Source organism: Pestalotiopsis fici (genome assembly GCF_000516985.1).
Source record: "Pestalotiopsis fici W106-1 unplaced genomic scaffold PFICI_Scf_5, whole genome shotgun sequence".
Classification (NCBI taxonomy): domain Eukaryota; kingdom Fungi; phylum Ascomycota; class Sordariomycetes; order Amphisphaeriales; family Sporocadaceae; genus Pestalotiopsis; species Pestalotiopsis fici.
In genome coordinates this window covers 1161094-1179186 of record NW_006917095.1, presented here as the reverse complement: position 1 = coordinate 1179186, position 18093 = coordinate 1161094, and the positions used below count along the sequence as shown (strand labels likewise).

The 18093-nt window shown below is 51.4% G+C and overlaps 6 protein-coding genes across 6 annotated transcripts; 4 read left to right on the top strand and 2 right to left on the bottom strand.

Annotated features, from left to right (window-relative positions):
* Positions 1 to 367: 367 nt before the first annotated feature.
* Positions 368 to 1319, top strand: PFICI_07675 (uncharacterized protein; the record flags this gene model as incomplete). The annotated part of the gene is made up of 3 exons (XM_007836256.1): positions 368 to 442; positions 539 to 990; positions 1046 to 1319. The coding sequence occupies 3 exons, from the start codon at positions 368 to 370 to the stop codon at positions 1317 to 1319; spliced, it is 801 nt and encodes a 266-aa protein (XP_007834447.1).
* A 696-nt stretch (positions 1320 to 2015) lies between these two features.
* PFICI_07674 (uncharacterized protein) lies at positions 2016 to 3026 on the bottom strand (the record flags this gene model as incomplete). Its single annotated transcript, XM_007836255.1, has 1 exon — positions 2016 to 3026. One exon carries the CDS (start codon positions 3024 to 3026, stop codon positions 2016 to 2018), a length of 1011 nt encoding a protein of 336 aa, XP_007834446.1.
* Positions 3027 to 6129: 3103 nt separating this feature from the next.
* On the top strand, positions 6130 to 7957 carry PFICI_07673 (uncharacterized protein; the record flags this gene model as incomplete). Its single annotated transcript, XM_007836254.1, has 5 exons — positions 6130 to 6361; positions 6420 to 6540; positions 6613 to 6978; positions 7034 to 7711; positions 7792 to 7957. The coding sequence occupies 5 exons, from the start codon at positions 6130 to 6132 to the stop codon at positions 7955 to 7957; spliced, it is 1563 nt and encodes a 520-aa protein (XP_007834445.1).
* Positions 7958 to 9317: 1360 nt separating this feature from the next.
* On the top strand, positions 9318 to 10532 carry PFICI_07672 (uncharacterized protein; the record flags this gene model as incomplete). The annotated part of the gene is made up of 1 exon (XM_007836253.1): positions 9318 to 10532. One exon carries the CDS (start codon positions 9318 to 9320, stop codon positions 10530 to 10532), a length of 1215 nt encoding a protein of 404 aa, XP_007834444.1.
* Positions 10533 to 12547: 2015 nt separating this feature from the next.
* On the top strand, positions 12548 to 15061 carry PFICI_07671 (uncharacterized protein; the record flags this gene model as incomplete). The annotated part of the gene is made up of 2 exons (XM_007836252.1): positions 12548 to 12915; positions 12979 to 15061. 2 exons carry the CDS (start codon positions 12548 to 12550, stop codon positions 15059 to 15061), a joined length of 2451 nt encoding a protein of 816 aa, XP_007834443.1.
* Positions 15062 to 16104: 1043 nt separating this feature from the next.
* PFICI_07670 (Importin subunit alpha-1) lies at positions 16105 to 18093 on the bottom strand (the record flags this gene model as incomplete). Its single annotated transcript, XM_007836251.1, has 3 exons — positions 16105 to 17013; positions 17075 to 17584; positions 17860 to 18093. 3 exons carry the CDS (start codon positions 18091 to 18093, stop codon positions 16105 to 16107), a joined length of 1653 nt encoding a protein of 550 aa, XP_007834442.1.

Here is an 18093-nt window from a genome sequence, read left to right as displayed (position 1 = left end):
ACGTTTTTGGGAGGGTGCTCAGCTCTGGACATATTGGAGCTAAGCTTATGTCGAGGCCCCTAAGCGGCCAGTCGGCCAAGCTGAGCGGGATCCACTCTCAGCGTCCAGATTATCGCCGCCTATTGGCCAGACCTTGTCGACCTCCAGGGGGTCAATGGCCACGTTCACACAATAACTTTTTGATGAGGGAGAGCTCCCATATGTAATAAGGCGTCACTTTACTAACCTACTACTGACCTGTCCGTATCCTCTCCGCACTCTTGTCCCGGGTCAATTGACTTATTTCATTGACTCCTTTCCTTCCTCCGTCTTCTTCTTTCTCCCTGACTGCTCCGTCCCAATCTCACTGGTCAATCTCCATCCCAACATGGTCGCTCTCAAGTACTCGGCTCTTGCCGCTCTGGCGCTTCGTGTTGCCTCCGTCTTCGCCCAGGAACACTCTGTAGGTTGCCTCTTCCCCAGCGAAGCTATACCCATCACTATAGTTCGTAAGTGTCAGTGCATTGTGTCGTAGCTAACATGTTTGATTTCACCATAGCCTATCGACGAGGACGCCGGTAACCCTGAGAACACCCCCGAGCTCCGTGCCGATATCTCTGCCACCTTCCCCGAGGCCGACATCTTTGGCGTCAAGCTGGTCAACGGACGTCCCACCAAGGCCGTGATCGAGATTGCCAACCACGAGGACGAGCCCATCCAGTTCGCCTTTGTCGGTGGCTCGCTTCACACCCTGCAGCCTCTGCCCGAGAATGCCCACCCCTCGGTCGGCATTGTCCGCAACCTGAGCACTGTCCGCTACGATGCCATCATCCCCGCTGGCGAGACCCAGTCGCTGCCTTACTCGTTCGTTCTGGACATGAACCCCCAGGACCTTCGTCTCTCCCTTGGTGCCGTCGTTTCTACCCAGAGCGGCAACATCTTCCAGATTGGCGTTACCGAGCAGACCGTCAGCATTGTCGAGGCCCCCACCAGCATCTTTGACCCCCAGATGTAAGTACTTGACAACAGAATGTTGATCCTAAGCTGTCACTAATGGTAAAACTAGCATCTTCTTGTACCTCGTCCTCGGTGCCGCTTTCTCTGGTGTCTCTTACTTTGTCTACAAGACTTACATTGAGGCCTTCTTCCCCCAGGCCAAGAAGCAGAGAGCTCCCAAGAAGGCCAAGGTTGTCGAGGCCGAGCCTCTGTCTGGCGGCGAGGGTGTTGCCACCGGTGCCGAGAAGTTCGACGCCAGCTGGATTCCCGAGGACCACATCAACCGCCCTGTCGCCAAGCGTGTCAAGAGCGGTGCCAGCCAGAAGAAGAAGACTGCCGAGTAGAGCCAGCAGTCTGAACTTGAACAAGGCACCGTTCCTCCCACACCAGTCCCAACCCCAGTGGCGGGCTCCGGGGTGGTGCGGAACAAGAGGAACGCGCATAGACTGGGGAGCAGCAACTAGCTCAAAAAAGAGCTCCGGGACCGGGTTGTACTATTTTATACAATAACGATAGGGGAACGGAAAAGCATGACCAGGCCATGGTTTTTGTGGGCTGGTTTGTATTGGTGTACGATATTATATATAATATGAGCCAAAATCAATCACGACTGCCATGAATGTACAAAGCGACCCCTCTTACTTGCTCTACTGTGCCGTTGCATGTCAATTCAATTTTTGGCAAAGTCTACGTCAGTATAACAGCTTTGTCACAAGTGTTAGTGCTTCTCCTGCCGTTTCGTGCTGGGGATAGCCGGAGCTCCTCTAATGACCGCATAGCTGGAGTATATCTAATATCCACTCGTGCGGCACGAAAGGAAATTCCACAATTTGTGCTCACTTTAATTTTACCTATATTCTAGCCAGCTCACGTCCACTGGACGGGATTTACTCTGGCCGAGCAACTAGAGGGATGGTCGGAATTGTCTCAGGTCTCGGCTGAACATCGCAATGTATCTCACTGGCACCCGTACCGCGCACATATCGAAACATTTTTTTCTCTTGAAGCTTGTTTCATTAGATTTCAGATTAACGCTACTCTCAAAAATGACTCCTCTCATATGGCGGCGAGTACGGCGAATGCGTGCCCGGCGGACTCTGGTACCTGTCTGGCTCCGGCGTGGACGTCCCCGGCAACTCGGCATGGTATGACGAGGGACTGCTCCGTCCATAGGTTGCCGCCGTGTTGGGCGAGAGGGTACTGCTTCCTTCGTGCGGCGCATATAGCTCGACGGGCGCCACCTGCTGCACGCCCTCGCTGCTCAGCTCCGCCAGCAGAGGCTGCCCTGCCCCCGGCACCTGCGCGTCCTGTGGCTTGTAGTACATGCCCGACGCCGCAGACGGCGAGGGCGAGTTCCATCCTGATGTGGCCGAAAGCGGGATCGCACTCTCGGGGTGTGGGCTCGGATGGTGTTGTCCAAAGGCGCTCGTATACTCGCTCGGCGCGGTGCTCGCGGCGGCGTAGGCGCCGTTGCTATCCCCAGCCGCCTTTTGACCCTTTTGATTGCTGCGGCGTCGGTACCACCATATAAAGACGCCAATGAGTCCTAGTCCCACCGCCGCAATGCCAATACCCGCGCCAATACCTGCCTTGGCGCCCGTCGATAATCCCGAGTCGGCCGTCGCCGTGCTGCTCGCCGATGACGTCGTGCTGGTGCTCGTCTGGCTCGCGGTAGAGCTCGCCGTGGCCGCGCTGCTCGTGGCCGCCGAGGCCTGGGCCAGAAAGGCGGCCTCGCCGACGCTGATGGTGACGCCCGTGCCGGCGCAGTTGTTCTCGAGGGTGGCGTAGACGGTCTCGAGGTCCGAGGGGCTTTCTAGGGCCACGCACGATGCCGTGTTGTAGATGAAGTTGCCGCCATTCTTGCATAGACACTCGTTCATCTCGGTACCCGTATCGCCCGTGCAGCCGCTCGAATCGGCCGATTGGGTCAAGCAGGCTTGTGAGCCTGATGGGTAGGCGCTAAAGTCATTCTCGATAGCTGATACGAGACGCGGCGATGTGGTGAGAAGGAGCAGGACTAGAGCCTGGAGTGATTGTGGCAATGCCCTCATGATGTTGAGTGCTACCCGAATTGGTAGCGATTCCCTCCTCCTTTATATGGTAGCAGGTGTTCGGTATGTCCAGGAAGTAATAGTCGATCGCGGTATATGCGGGCCCTTTTGGGCAACAAATTGTTGGTATCGTGTCTCTGGTAGAAAATCGTCTACGATGTGACGTTGAATAATACCATTATACACAAGAGTATAGATGATTTTGATTGGAGTATAAGACAGTGGGGTATATAATGCAACCTCTTGAAAAAGCCAATGCTAGAATTATGCTGTCATGTACTGCCAAGGAAAAAGATAGAGAAAACGAGTGTGTCTAAAAAGTTGTTTTGATTCCTCTCCCCAGATCTAGGAGACGGGCGGCGTGCACAAGGTTTAAGGTTGAAATTTACACTGGAGGGAGAGAGCTGAAAAGAATTGACTGACTGCCCTGACTGCTGGCAGAGGCAACCTTTAGTTTAGGTTGCCAGCTAATCAATCGACCCAAGTGCAAATCGGGAATCTCATCGTTTCCATGACGAAGGAGTGGGGAGGCTTGGGTGTGCAAAAGGGGGGGCTCCCCGGTCTGAATCATGGTCAGCGAAAGGAAAAAAAGCAGATCGCAGCCAATGAATTGCGGCGCCGTGTGTTGGTCGCGATCATGGTACCTGCTTTTGGTGCAACGTAGTCCACGATCTAAGACGGTCTGGGCATGCTGGGTCGTCTCCTCTTTGCACTAAATTGCCATGTCCCAGCCTGTTTGGAGCCACTGTAGCTTGCCCCGGGCGTCTAGATTAGAGGAATGGTTGGTTTGTTATCCCACCCGGCCGCTCGTCTGTTCCAAGGACAAGGCGAGAGGGGAGAGGAAGAAACCAAGCTGAAGGGCAGTGCAGTCAGTGCAGTGACAAACCTGGATATTTGGAAGAGCTTCAATACACGTGTCCGAATTGGAGGTTGCTCATTCTTGGGGAGTGATGTTGCTGGTCAAATCTTCTTACGACAGTTGCAGCAATTTGGACACCTGCTAATATCGCGTGTGTAAGACACTAACGGAGGCTAGCGGACCACTATGATGCCCTTTTTTTTGGTTCTATTTTTGGCTTGTCTTACCTAGCCAAAGGAATTGGCCATGAGGCTCTTAACGTGCGACCTAGCCTCCCTCTTTTCTTCGTCGTCTTCGACTCTATGACCAGATGCAGAAAGTTCTCATCATCAAGTCATGAGAGTACTGAGACACTTGCCAACGGAGATATTGGGCGGCCGTATTTACTCCCAATCCGGATCTGCAAGGCCACGCTTATTTAAGTTTAGATCCGAGATTGTCTTGATATTTGCAATACGAATCCGCTTCGTCTCCTCTAATCTACACTCTTGATTCGAGATCACGGACATGTCACTTATGATTTGCACAGATTCTTTGCACAGGAAGAGAAAAATCCGCAAAACAATCCGACCGCAAATGGAACTCACAGGGCTGACATGGGCAGGACCTATAACGGATCTAGCATGTCGATGGAGCGTCTCCGCAAATCTATTGCTCACAACCGCGCCTGCTGACAATTATGAATGAAACGTGTTAGCTCAAGCGTCAGGTGACCTGTGTATGAGGCATTACTGTACTTGAACTAAACATTTATTTTAATCAATCCGGCTGTGCTTGTCCGCAATTGATGACTGGGAACAGCCGCCGAAACAACGGTATGTCAAGATGGAAAGATATTGGGCATATACCGCCCGAATCGCCTTTTTGAATAGCGAGAAGGTTGGGCATTTTCCCACATCATGTTTGTTTGGGTCGAATATTCATATCGCAAGAAGACTGATCGTCGAGACTTGGTAAGAAGTATTCGCAGCGCACCAATGATATATCCCCGTGCCATCTTTCGACTATGGTTCTCTTGCGTGGGATCATTTCGTATGAGGGCTGCCTAGAAACTGACTTTGCCATCATACTGGTAAATATAGTCGCTTACGCAGGGACTTGATCGGTCGGCAGGGTTTCCGATCCTGGCAAGTTATGGATTCCAACTGACAGGTCAAAACCGTTGCTACGTGCGGCTCAAGTGATCCTTCTTGCCACCGATCCTCTTCAATACAAATATAAATTCAAGCCGCTGTCGTCTGCACCTCCGACCTTGCACAGGTTTCTTGATGTAACATGACATTTGTCGGTGGTTTATGGCAGTAAATATCATCTTAGCTTTTCCTCGTCAGCTACACATATATGCGGGTACAAAAGTGATGATCACAGCTCTATCAAGATATACTCGTGGCCATTTTGGGAACAATTGCCCAATCGGAGGTTTTGCCTTTGAGCGTTGTGTAACTGAGTCAAAAGCCTCAAATATGGAAACTCCACGTGCAAGCCCTGCAGAGAAGGAAAGCCCCTGCGAATAGCGACACCATCGCACGTGGCGCTAGACACAATCAATGCGCATTCCACAAATGACTAAACCGCATGATCATGTTGGCATAAGAAGGGACGTGAAATCGTAATAAGGAAATGATTGATTGGACATTTGCTAGCGTCGGCCTGGAGGTCCGAGGCGACCATTCAGATGACAACAGCCGTTGCATAATCCACTATCAAACCAGTCTTCTGGAGCCGCTAAGGGAGTCTGTTTTGAGACCACCTATAAGATTGTCACCCTCCCTGCGGCACAGCACGCACAGCTATACCTTTTCGAAGAGCATCACCGAAATCAATTTCAGCTGGATTTGCCGTGATTCCCATTGACTCAGCATCAACTGCCGAGGCATCCTCGCATCTGCACGGAAATAATGCTGAAGAATTCTGGGCAAAGGCAGAGCTGAAGTGCCATGTAACACAGGCTATCTGATTGATCAATTCAGCAGCGGAAAATATGTCAAAGCTATGGTACATTGGGTCTTTCTCCTGAACAGTGCATGTCCTTGAACTAGTCTGGGTATTGCTGCATATCGCCCCAGGATCGAGACCCTCTGAAGAAGTGTTGATGGGCGCTTGAAACGGGTCTTGCCGCACCAGGTGGAGTTTTAGAGTTCGCATCTTATGATTTTATAGTTGGCAAGCTCTGCCTGCCCTTCCCTCTTTGTAACCCCCCATTAACTCAAAATTAGAGATTTGGAAGTCGTGAGAGATCCGGCAATGGACATGAAACTGGGCGATATCACGGCCTCTCAGGTCGTGATAGGCTTCGCTGGGGTATGGCTGCTCTACAATATTCTTCAGATGCTTTACAACATCTCTCCGCTTCATCCCCTCCACAAGATCCCTGGTCCCAAGCTCGCCGCCGCTAGCTATCTGCCGGAATTCTACCACGACGTTGTCCTGGGCGGCAGATACACACATGCTATCCAACGCATGCACGAGAAATATGGTATGTGTCGAGCTCGTCGAAAAAAAAATGGCTCACTAGTACTGATGACACACACTAGGTCCTATTGTGCGCATCAATCCCGGCGAGACACATTGCAACGATGTAGCCTTTTCCGATGAGATTTACGCCGTTGGTGGCAGGAAGAGAGACAAGCCTCTTCACCAGATCAACGGTGGCGCGTAAGTATGCCATGACTTCGGCTCAAAGGTGACCGTTTACTTACCAATCCTTCTTTCTTCTCCCTCCTGCAGGACAACTAGCAATGCATTCGGAACTGTGGATCATGATTTGCATCGTGCTCGCCGTGGTCCCGTGGCCAAGTTCTTCTCCCACAACATGATTGCCCGCCTCGAGGGAGACATCCACAAGCTGTGCCATCATCTGTGTGATAAGCTTCTGGCTCGGTCTGGCACCAAGGAGGTCATTGACATTGCCATGGCCTACAGCTGCTTCACCTCTGATACCATCTTTGGCTACAGCTTTGGCGAATCTCAAGGATTCCTGGATCAGGAGAGCTGGTACCCAAACTACCGCATGGCTCTGCTTGCCGTCTTGAAGCCAGTCTTTTGGTTCCGCTTCTTCCCCATTCTCAATGCTGCGCAGGATTTGGGCGTATAGTGAGTCAAGCTGTGGTGTCATTGGGAAGTAACTATGTTAACTCTTTGTTCCTAGCATCGTGGATATTCTCCCCGCAGATATGGCACTGCTCATCCGGTCTCTCAAGATCATGATTCCAAGCCTCGTCACAAAGGCCAAGTCTGGTCTCGAGTCCGGGATCCGGCCTGAGCGCCCCACCATTTTCCACACGATTCTCGAGTCCGATGGCAGCAGCTTACAGCCAAAGACCATGACCTGGATGTCGGAAGAGGCGGCCGCCGTGGTGGGTGCCGGCACCGAGACCACGAGCTGGGCCCTGGCTGTCATTACGTTTAATTTGCTCGACAAGCCCGAGCAGCTGGCCAAGCTGCGCGCCGAACTCAGCGAGGTCGTAAAGGACCCCAACGAGCTGCCAGCCTGGACGGTGCTGGAAAAGCTTCCCTACCTAGGCGGCGTCATCCAGGAGGGTCTACGTCTCTCGTACGGTGTGTCGGGACGAACGGCGCGCGTTCCAACGGGAGAAGACCTCGTCTACCGTGGCGAATTCAACAAGAAGCCCGTCGAGCTTGTGCTCCCGCGGGGCTACGCCATTGGCATGTCGGCCGCCATTACGCACCATGATGAGAGCTTCTTTCCGGATTCGCATGCTTTCCTGCCGGAGCGCTGGATTGACGAGGACGGCAAGCGGAGAAAGGAGCTGGAGAGGGCCATGCTTGCATTTAGCAAGGGCAACAGAGCTTGCCTGGGGATGAAGTAAGTCTTGGTATCCCATTTGCCCTTCAAATACAGTGGGCGAAATCATAATTGAACAATCAAACTGACTTACTGTTTAGCCTTGCTCTATGTGAGCTTCACTTGAGTCTTACCGCACTGGCGCTCCGTGTCATCCCACGCATGGCGCTATATGAGACATCGCTTCGGGATGTAGCATACGATCATGACATGTTCATTCCCCGACCGGTTGCTGAAAGCAAGGGTGTGCGTGTGGTTATTAACTAGATCGTAAGCTGGTTCGGCTCACTTTGGTATCACGAGCACAAGTATACATTGCATACACAATCTGCAGGAGTGGGCAATTCGTAAAATTATAGCAACACATTTGAGGAATTCCTTCTAAGATTCGAGTCGAAAGAATATGAGCTATCGGAAAGGACAGTCTCTAGTTAGCCCCAAAGTACTTGCATTTATCAAGCAGTATTTCGAGCACTACCAAATATACTGACAAGGATTGATGACCTCCGATGGATGCGAATAACCACCCTACCCTTATTTGGCTTGCTGCTAAAGGCCCTTGAGAATATCCAGCGTGGCAGCGCTGTCGACAAACTCTTTAATTTTTTAAATTGATTTTCCGTCGTCGGTTATCTTAAGTGGTTTATTAAGTTCCGCGGTTATACTGCTCAAATTAGAAGTCTACGCATAAGTATTATATGAGATAGCGAGTTGGAAGATTTTCCCAATGTTACACTACTTACTAGGATGTGGTCTACCTAAGCGCCTCCGGATGAGGATGGTTTTCAAGATTCTGCAACTAATCTACTTCATATGGTCGAAGTCCTCCTCTGTTCTGTATTAGAAAGGAAAGAATTATTTTCTCGACTGAATCATCATGACCAGAGGATAAAGACTCAAATGAACCGAACTGTCCATCACATAACTACAGCGAAGAAGGTCTACAAACCGAAGTAGTGTGACTGATCCGCAATGAAGTGATAATAAGCGAGGTGCGAACTACGTTATTGTGTCAAGCGGCTGAGTGGGTGGCGTTGGGGTTGTATGGTGGAAACAATATGGTGGCACTTTTCCAGTTCTCCTAGGAATATGCTGCTATTATCCTATTATACACAAGATTGCCCCTCTTTTCCTTTAAAAGGACACTGTGTTGGCAATAGTAAGGCTCTCAAGGCCTTATATTAATCGTGAAACTTGGAACTTATCCTTTTCTGGTCTGCTTGAGGTTGGGGGCGATAGGCTTGGCAGCTGTTCTGAACACCGCAAGTCCTACCCCGCCTATGTATGATGGCTCAGCTCTGATAATTGCAGGTCTCAACGTTAGGGAGTCCTCAGTGATGGAACCATGACTGAGAAAATGAGGCATTCAAATAGCCTATGAAGCGGCTGAAGCAGAGGCACATTCAGGTCAGTCAGAATACTGTTCAACTTCCGCACATCGTCGACTGATCAGTTCCCTTCAGGCATCTGGAGACCGGCCCCGTGCCATTCACCTATTAGACTCCAGATCCGAAGCGTCTGCACCTCGCTGGCGATACATATACCAACTCTTGCATATGCATGAGTATCTCAAGAAGCATGTTCTGTCAACCCGTCACAACGAACTGATTCTGCGACTGAATCAACTATGTCGCCAATTCCCGAGACTCTCCCGCGAGAGGCTGCTAAGCCCATGCGAAACTCAACCCCTCGACCAAGTCCGTCCCCTTCGGTGGCTAGCATAGAACCTGACAAAGACCTCGCTTTGCCAAGTGAGAGCAATACCGCCAAATATCCTGCTTTTCGGAATAACGACCCTACCTTACACGCCAGCGCCGAAATTGATCAGGATTTAAAGAACAGAATTGATAGAATAGTCGAAGTTTTAGATAAGAAGCCTACCCAGAAGGAAAGTCTAATACGTCCTACCCTCCAAGCCCAAGCCCACGACCCTGACGCATCAACCATATTATGGAATACTCACTTTCCCACGCGAGAGGCGGGGGATCCCCAGCGAAAGCTCAATCCTCGATCGATTCCTTCCTCTTCCGTAGCCGATATGGAAGATGGACTCACAGACTTGGCTTTGGCATCTGAGAGCAATATCACTCGATATCCTCCATCTCTTGATACAGATTCTACCTTAAGCTTTGATACCGCTATCAATCAACAACTAATGGCACAGATTGACTCTATGGATTGGCTTCTGGATAATACGCCTATTCAAATGCCGGGGCTAACACACCTTGCCCTCCAAGCTCATGATTTCAACACCGGAGACTCTGGCTACCACCGTGATCTAGCAGGCTGGTGCTACGGTAATCTTCTTGATCGTTTTGATCACCATGTCGGACTAGCGGACTCGATACTCGTCACTAAAAGTTCAAAAAGCCTTGCTGCATCATACACTAGCTCTTCGTATGATATGCTCTCCGACATTGACCCCGCTGCCGACATGGATCACGACGTTAGTGGAACAGGCGCAGCTTTTATTGACATCCCCGTCCCTGTGCTGGATGAATTGCTAGTGCTGGACGACGACCCAGTAATGGAAGACAACCCAAGCTCCAAGCTCCAAGCAGAATCTGTGAGACTTGTCGAAGAAGATCCCAATGCCCAACCAACCACCAATTGGATCCTCGATAAGGATACAAACCAGCAAGCAGTGATTACTCAAGCAGGACCACCGTATCTCGAGCATGAATACCCTGACCTGCGTGAGCAATACGAGGACGTGGGGCCGCCGCATCGTCTGTGGATTGCCAAAATCTGGTACTGGCTTGCAGCAGTGCTAGATCCTCCACAAGCGGGGGCTTATAGAGCAACTTATACATGTGTAAGTTCAGAGATGGCTCATTTGTAATCAAACAATTGAAACTCAGGATCTAATTTCCCCAGGGTTGCGGTGCGCTCTGTTATATAGATATAGATGATCTGGTACCAGGGGAAGCAGCAAAGTTAGAACAGGACATAAGAAAAGAGGCAGACTCAGTTCGTTGTCGTAATCCTAGCGTTCGTACTTCGCCACACGACAACGTTCAACCGCCAGTACCGGCACATTTGGCCACCTCAACTTCGTCACACATTGGTGGACAGGGAGTGCCGATTCAAGGTCTCCCTTCCTTGGAGGAACACCCAGAAGGTTCCGTCGTGGCAGAAATCACAGCCCAGGAACCAGCAGTTACCATTGCAAACACGGCAAAAAGGTACTTGTTGCTTTGCGTGAATACGAAGCACGGCCTGGTGAAGCTCGTGCATATCGACGTGTCAACTCTTACGAATGATCAATTCCTGTTCCAAGAGATCAGAAACGAGTATAGGATCGCTAGGCAAGGCCACGATTGGAATTTGGCGACGCTTATTCCGGGTACAAACAATTTTCTGCAATCAACGCTGGCATGGATATCGAAAGTTTCTCCTCGCAACATCAAACTCCCCCAATGGATAACCAACGCTCTCCAAGACTGTAGGATATTTTTACCACGGAAGATAGAGTTTATCAAGGTACCCGCTCCTTCGTCGATCATACCTGACTACAAGCACCTAACAGTCCTCCTTACCTAGTTCGAATTGATGCCTGTCCGGTTGACGATATGTGCTGGCAACATTGAAAAACCAGAGATCCCGGGGGTGGAAGAAGTTCAGGTCAAGAGGACCTATATATACGAGCCGATTACTATAAAGGCGAAGATTCAAAGCGTACCCGTTCACGAACTTCTCAAGCCAGGCCCGCATTTCAACCGGTTCTGGTTGAGACGATTTCCGAAGAAGCTTGATACTCCTCTTACCTTTGACGAGGACTTGGACTGTTGCGGGTGGGGAATCCTCATCACTGAGGGCTGGAATAGACCGTTTGTGCTTTTTCTCTCTCTTCTGGCGATGATTATTTTTGTCGTCTTTGTCATATTTTACAGCGTTTTTACAAATAACGGGTCGACTGGAGCTGGAATTGGGTCATTCATGATGGCCATCCTTACATTATACTGCACGTTGAAATACGAGCAGTGGAAGGAGCAATGAATTGTTCCATTTCATGTAGGACTCGAACGCCAACTGAATGATATTCTCTTGACAGCGCTTTTGTGCCCTTTCGTCGCACTTCAGCGCACTGTCATCCCAAAGTCCTAAAGCTCTTCCTCGCCAAAGCCGTGCTCATTGCATTGCTCTGATTTGGTCTGCTGCTAAAAGTCCTCGAAAGTATCACGCGTGGCAACGCCGTCGAAGAACTCCTTGATCTCTTTAATCAACTTTCTCTCGTCGGTCATCTGAAGCAGTTTGATCAAATTACGCGACTATACTGACCAAATGAGAAGTCTACGCACAAGTATTACACGAGACAGCGTCTCGGAATAGTATGGACAAATAATAGATCTGGGACTCATGTAAAGTCATCTCTATTCGTGGTGGAGTGGGACATTATCATTGAAGATGACCCAGAATCCTTCCAGACGACATCCTAGTCAAAGTTGCATATACCCTTGATGAATAGGAAGACGGCACGGAGGATTATCACCAATCGGATCCTTCACGTCAGCTGGCTGAGTTCGCCTTACTATGGTTTAGCTGCTTTTTCGCAAAACTAGTCTTACTATAACGCTGACCAGATAGTAATGACCTATCTCAAACTGCAATCCTTTTTCACCGCAAACATTCGCGGCCGCATCTTCCAGCTGCAGTCCTTCATCCTACAATTTCAAAATCAACTGCAGAATACACCATGATGGAGATAGGATCTGAATTGGGAAAACAGCCAAACTCGATGTCGGGGAGAATAAATAGCGACGCTTGGCACAATGATTGAGCCTCTTTCTCGGCATCACCATTCGAGCTTGGCGCACATCACTTTCCTTTATACGCGGAGCTTGGCAAACCACCACGATGAGACTGTCCACTCTTTCGAGTCCCAAGGCATTGTCAGCCGTCTTCTTGGCACTCCTTTCCTCGGCCGAGCTGGCCCAGGCACGACCGGATCCGAAGATATACTCCAAGACGGAATGGTCCCACAACCGCGGCAAGAAAGTGGCACGCACCGCGATCCGACGTGCCCTCGAGAAACACTCTGTCAATGAGACGATCGTGAGCCCTGGTTTCAACGGAGTCACACCATATGAGACTACGGCCCCATACGAAAATGTCTGGGGAGGGCTGGCAGATGAAGAGGCTGCCTCTGTCATTGCCTGGCTTTTCTCCCAGACTGCGCTCAACCTGACGGTCTCTGAAAATGCCACGAATTGGGACAACTCCATGTAAGACACCCCCTTGCCACTTATTCAACTCGCTCGAATCCCGCACTAATTGACCTCCAATAGTGTCCTCATCGAATTGCAAGTCCCTAACAAGACCGACGTACTCGCCCACATTGACGGAGGCGCTGAAGCACCCGCTCGATTTGCACACGTTGTTCTTGATACCCGTGCTACAGTCGATCCCTACTTCCAGGACCTTCTCGTCGGGCCGCTGCCCATTGACAACACCACCACTTACCAGCCCTTGGAGTTTCCTCTCACGCGCAAGACCGAGGGCAAGGTCCGGAACCTTGCGGCAGACGAGGCCAGGTTGTACCCCGACTGGCTGTGGGTAGTCAGTGCCCAGGTGGCCGACATTACTCTCGACCTTTGGAACGCCACTGCTCTTGGCCTCGATAACGATACCCTAGCCATCCACGGCATCGATCCCATGTGGCAGGACGATGGCCACGTTGTGCGCTGGGACTGCTTCTCCTTTTACCCTGCAGGTCAGTTCGACACCTCGACCCTGCTGCCGACCGGACTGTACTTCAAGAGCGACGTGACGGGCCGCGACTCGAGCGAGTGGAAGGTCCTGGGCTGGCTCTACGACGACCAGTACTTTGAGACCACCGAGGCCTTTCGGGAAGCGTACTGGAGCGGCGCCCTGCCCAAGATGCTGCCCAACGTCGAGGGCGCCTGGGCCCGCACCGACCCCATCGACCCGGGTCTGCCCTACGACACCAGCTACCCGCCGACCATGATTGCGCCGTCGGGCCCGCGGTTCGCCGTCGACTCGGAGCGCAAGTACGTCGAGTGGATGGGCTTTTCCTTCTTTATTGGCTTCTCGCGCGACACGGGCATGGCTCTGTATGATATCCGCTACAAGGGCGAGCGCATATTGTACGAGATTGGCCTGCAGGAGGCGTTGGCACACTATGCTGCCAGCGATCCCGTGCAGTCGGGTGTCGCGTATCTGGACTCGTATTATGGTTTCGGCCCCTATGCATTTGAGCTTGTACCCGAGTACGACTGTCCCGCCTATGCCACGTATCTCAACTCGACTTTTTACGTCGACGAGACGACCCATACACACTTGAATAGCATCTGTCTGTTCGAGTATACTGCCGACTACCCGATCCAGCGTCACAGTACCGCCGATTACGTGAGCGCCACCAAGAACACGTATTTCGCCGTCCGATCGGTTTCGACAGTGGGCAACTACGATTACATGTTCACTTATAGTTTCTTCCTGGATGGCTCTATTTCCGTCGAAGTCCGGGCTTCGGGTTATATCCAAGCCACCTACTCCACGACTGGCTCTGAAGACTTTGGATTCAAGATCCAGCAAGCGCTCAGCGGAAGTATGCACGACCACGTGTTGAACTTCAAGGCCGATTTTGATATTGCCGGGACCGACAACACGGTCCAGCTCATGACCAATGTCCCCGTCTCGCGCGTGTATCCGTGGTCCAACGGCCAGGTCCGGAATACAATGCAGGTACAGCGGACTTTTATCGAGGACGAGTCCGAGTCTCGCTTCAACTGGGCTCCCAACTCGGCCCAGCAGGTTCTGGTCGTGAACCAGGACCAGCCGAACCAGTGGGGCGAGTACAGAGGCTACCGCGTAGCCCCCATGTCTGGTGGTCTTCACTTGACCGTGGAAAACTCTAGTGATTTGGTCAACGCGGCTCACTGGGCTGAATACGATATCCAGGTTACCAGACAGCACGATTACGAACCTAGATCTGCACACCCGTACGCTTCGCAGGACCTGTACAATCCACCCATTGATTTCTCTGAGTTCTTCAATGGCGAAAGCTTGAACCAAGAGGACTTGGTCCTGTGGTTAAATCTGGGAATGCACCACGTACCGCACACTGGAGACTTGCCCAACTCCATGTTTACAGTCGCCCACGCCGGAGCAATCTTCTCGCCGAGCAACTACTTCGACACCGACCAGAGCCGGCAGACAGTGAACCAGGTGCGCATCAACTACGCCGATGGGGCCGCAGCCGAGGTGCAGACCTTTGGGCAGAAGGATGATTCTTTCGAGCTCGACTTTACCCCCGTCGAGTACGACCTTTGGCAATATAAGGGCGACGTGGTGGTCCGCAAGTTCCCTTACGATCCTAACAACCCCTTTTTCGAGACGGACGGCGAGTAAAATCTTATTGTTGTAATATATAATTCGTTCTGGGCTAGAAAGGCAGGATATTAGATATGAGATCTTTGGCTGGAGAGACGCCTAAAGGACGAGGAGGAGGACTTACCATGAGAGATTAATTTTACTACATTTTTTATATCACGTCGCAGAAGTAAATGGTTGTACTCGATATCATGGTAGCTGCTATGACTTCAGATAAATTGGCCCACTTCACGGGACGCACTGTGCTTGTTTGCCTTGTAAAAATGCAGTATGTCGCCAAGGTTATGGAGTTCGCCTCAGATTTACCGACACAGAAGACGTCAGTTGGGGATAAGGTAAGCTGATTTTTTATCTTTTTGTCAACCGCTACCAAACATGATGTATTATGAAGCTCGGCAGATGTCTCTAAGGCCAACCACTTGGTTGGACACATCCCGTCCGTCTTCGAGCAAGGGGTCGCGAGCAGCTGTTCTGCCACTAGCAGTTACAGCGTTCGACCACCAGGAGTCCAGAGTCTTCAACACGACCGACGGATGACGCAAAATGTGTCAATTCTCGACCGCCGCGTTCAATGAGATACTCCTCACATATCTCGTGACACATGACCCAGAGGGTTGGAGCTTTCAAGCTACCATTTATGACCCTCAACCTGTTCAAACATATCCATTCTCTTTTACAGCCACTCTTGCTGTGCTCATCAGGCTGGAGCTTTCAAGCTACCAAAGGACCTGTCCACCATCTCTCTCATGCATGTCAAAGCCATACCCTTTCATCTCCTCGTGTCGCGGTGAGTCTCGTGTGGTATAAGGGGGAAAACGGTGATGTTAATGCAGAAGCTGTGATGCGTGTCGCTGGGGAGTAAATTGGTGTTGTGATCTACTTCATTGATCCGAAAGGATTGGTGTGGAATAGTCGCCAGACCAGCGTGCAAAAAATAATGATACAGCGCACTGGGATATGCACCGCTCGGGATGAGGCGTCGAGTCTGTCATATCAGCCACTCGTTGCGCGCATCCACGATGCCACCACAAAAAGAAAATCGTGGAAAACGCAGAGATCCTCTACATATCCATGGAGTCGCCTCCGTTGGCGAAGTTGAAACCGCCCTGAGCGCCGTTGGTTCCGAAACCGAAAGTTCCATTGGCACCTTGGGCCTGGGGAGCCATGCCCTCATCGGCGTTTTCGTCCTCGTCAGAGAAGTACTTCTCGATGATGTTGTATGACTTCATGTAGATCTCCTCGTTGGCATTGGTCTGGCAGTCGTGGATCTTCTCCATACCACCGCACTCCTCGATGAAGAGAGCATAGCGGTTGATCGACTCAGGACCGTCGCCAGCGGCCTGCTTATCCAGGTCACCAACCTTAAGAATGTTCTCAAGGCCATCAAGAGCAACCTGAATGATCTTGTTGTCAGGGCAGCTAAGGAGGTCGCAAAGTGGACGGATGCAGTTCTGGGAAACCAGGTAGCGGATTTGCTCGGGCTTTTGCAAACCTCCGCTAGTCGCGTTGCTAATGGCCCAGCAGGCCTCCTTTCTCGTCTTAAGGTCGCCGTTCGACAGCAGGTGGATCAGAGGCGGGATAATGTTGGCATCAATGACGGACTGGATCTGCTGGCTGTTGCCGGCAGTGATGTTCGAGATTGTCCAGCAGGCTTCCTTACGGATTCCGTCCTTGTTGGAGCTTAGAAGGGACAGAAGGCAAGGGAGAGCACCGCAGTTGATGATGACCTGAGTCTGGACGTCATCGCCGGTCACGATGTTACCGACCGAACGCAGAGCGGGTGTTTGAACGGATGTTGATGCGTGCATCAACAGCTCTACAAGACGACGGGGGATGCCGGCTTCGATGACAGCCTGGATCTTGTCGTTGGAACCGTCGCTAAGGTACGAGATGGCCCAGCAAGCATCGATCAGGACCTCATCATCCAAAGAGTACACAAGCTTGGCGAGAACAGGGAGAGCAGGTGCAATCTGTATATAATTCAGTCAGTACAAGTCCGGCATCAACGGGGGAAGGTTCAAAATGACTAACCGTGTTCCAGTCAGGCTGGGGGGTTTTGCCTCGACAGAAATTGCTCAGAGTCCATGTGGCGTTCCTGAGCATGCTCAGCTTGCGGCTGTCTCCCAAGAGGGCGAGAAGCGGCTTCAGTGCACCGCAGCTCAGGACATAGTCACGGCACGAGGGGCTATCGCCAGCAATATTGCCAAGAGCCCAAACAGCCTGCTCACGAACATCGGGCTCGGGGCTTCCCAACAGCTCAACGAAAATGGGCACGGCACCGGCCTCGATGACGACCTGGGTTTGTGTGGCAGATCCAGAGGCGATGTTGGTTAGAGCCCAAGCAGCCTCGAACTGGACTAGAGTGTGCGGGGAGCGCAGGAACTCGACGAATCGGGAAACGACGCCAGTCTTGATAACTTCCTCGATAGGAGGGTTGCGCTCCTTGGAGAGAAGCTTTCTGAATTTGGTGGTGGCCTGGATTTGAAGATCGATTTGTTCCGAGAAGACACCTTGGCACATCTGAGGCAGGTCCTCGTTGAGCTATAGCACAATCTTGGTTAGCGCATGATGACCAGTACGAATTTGCAAGTGGCGGAGAGGGTCTGGTATCAAGGTTTGAGTTGGCTGTGGGGTGAGGAATGTGTGGAAAAAAAACATGAATAGACAGTGTGTCATGGCAGCCACTGGTAGGTGGCAGCCAAAGGAAAGCTTCGTTCTGGAATGGTACGGCAGTGGAAGTCAAGGGCAAATGTATGCGCCGGCGGGCAAAAGGCAGCTTGGAAAGCGCATTAAAATTCAACAAGAACTTGACATACCTGAGACTCCGAGGGAGCAGTGTCATCATCGCTATCAGGAGCAGCGCCCAGAGATGCACCGGGTCGCTGGTCGCCAGAGCCAATACCACGACGCTTGGCCAAGTTCTCCTCTCTCTTGGCCTTTCTAATCTCGACTTGCTGCTCTTCGCGGCGACGTCGGAGTTCGTCGGGCTTGAAAGTGTTCTTCGCCTTGAACTGAGTTCGGCGATGCTCGGGGATGTACCGGTCAGCCAT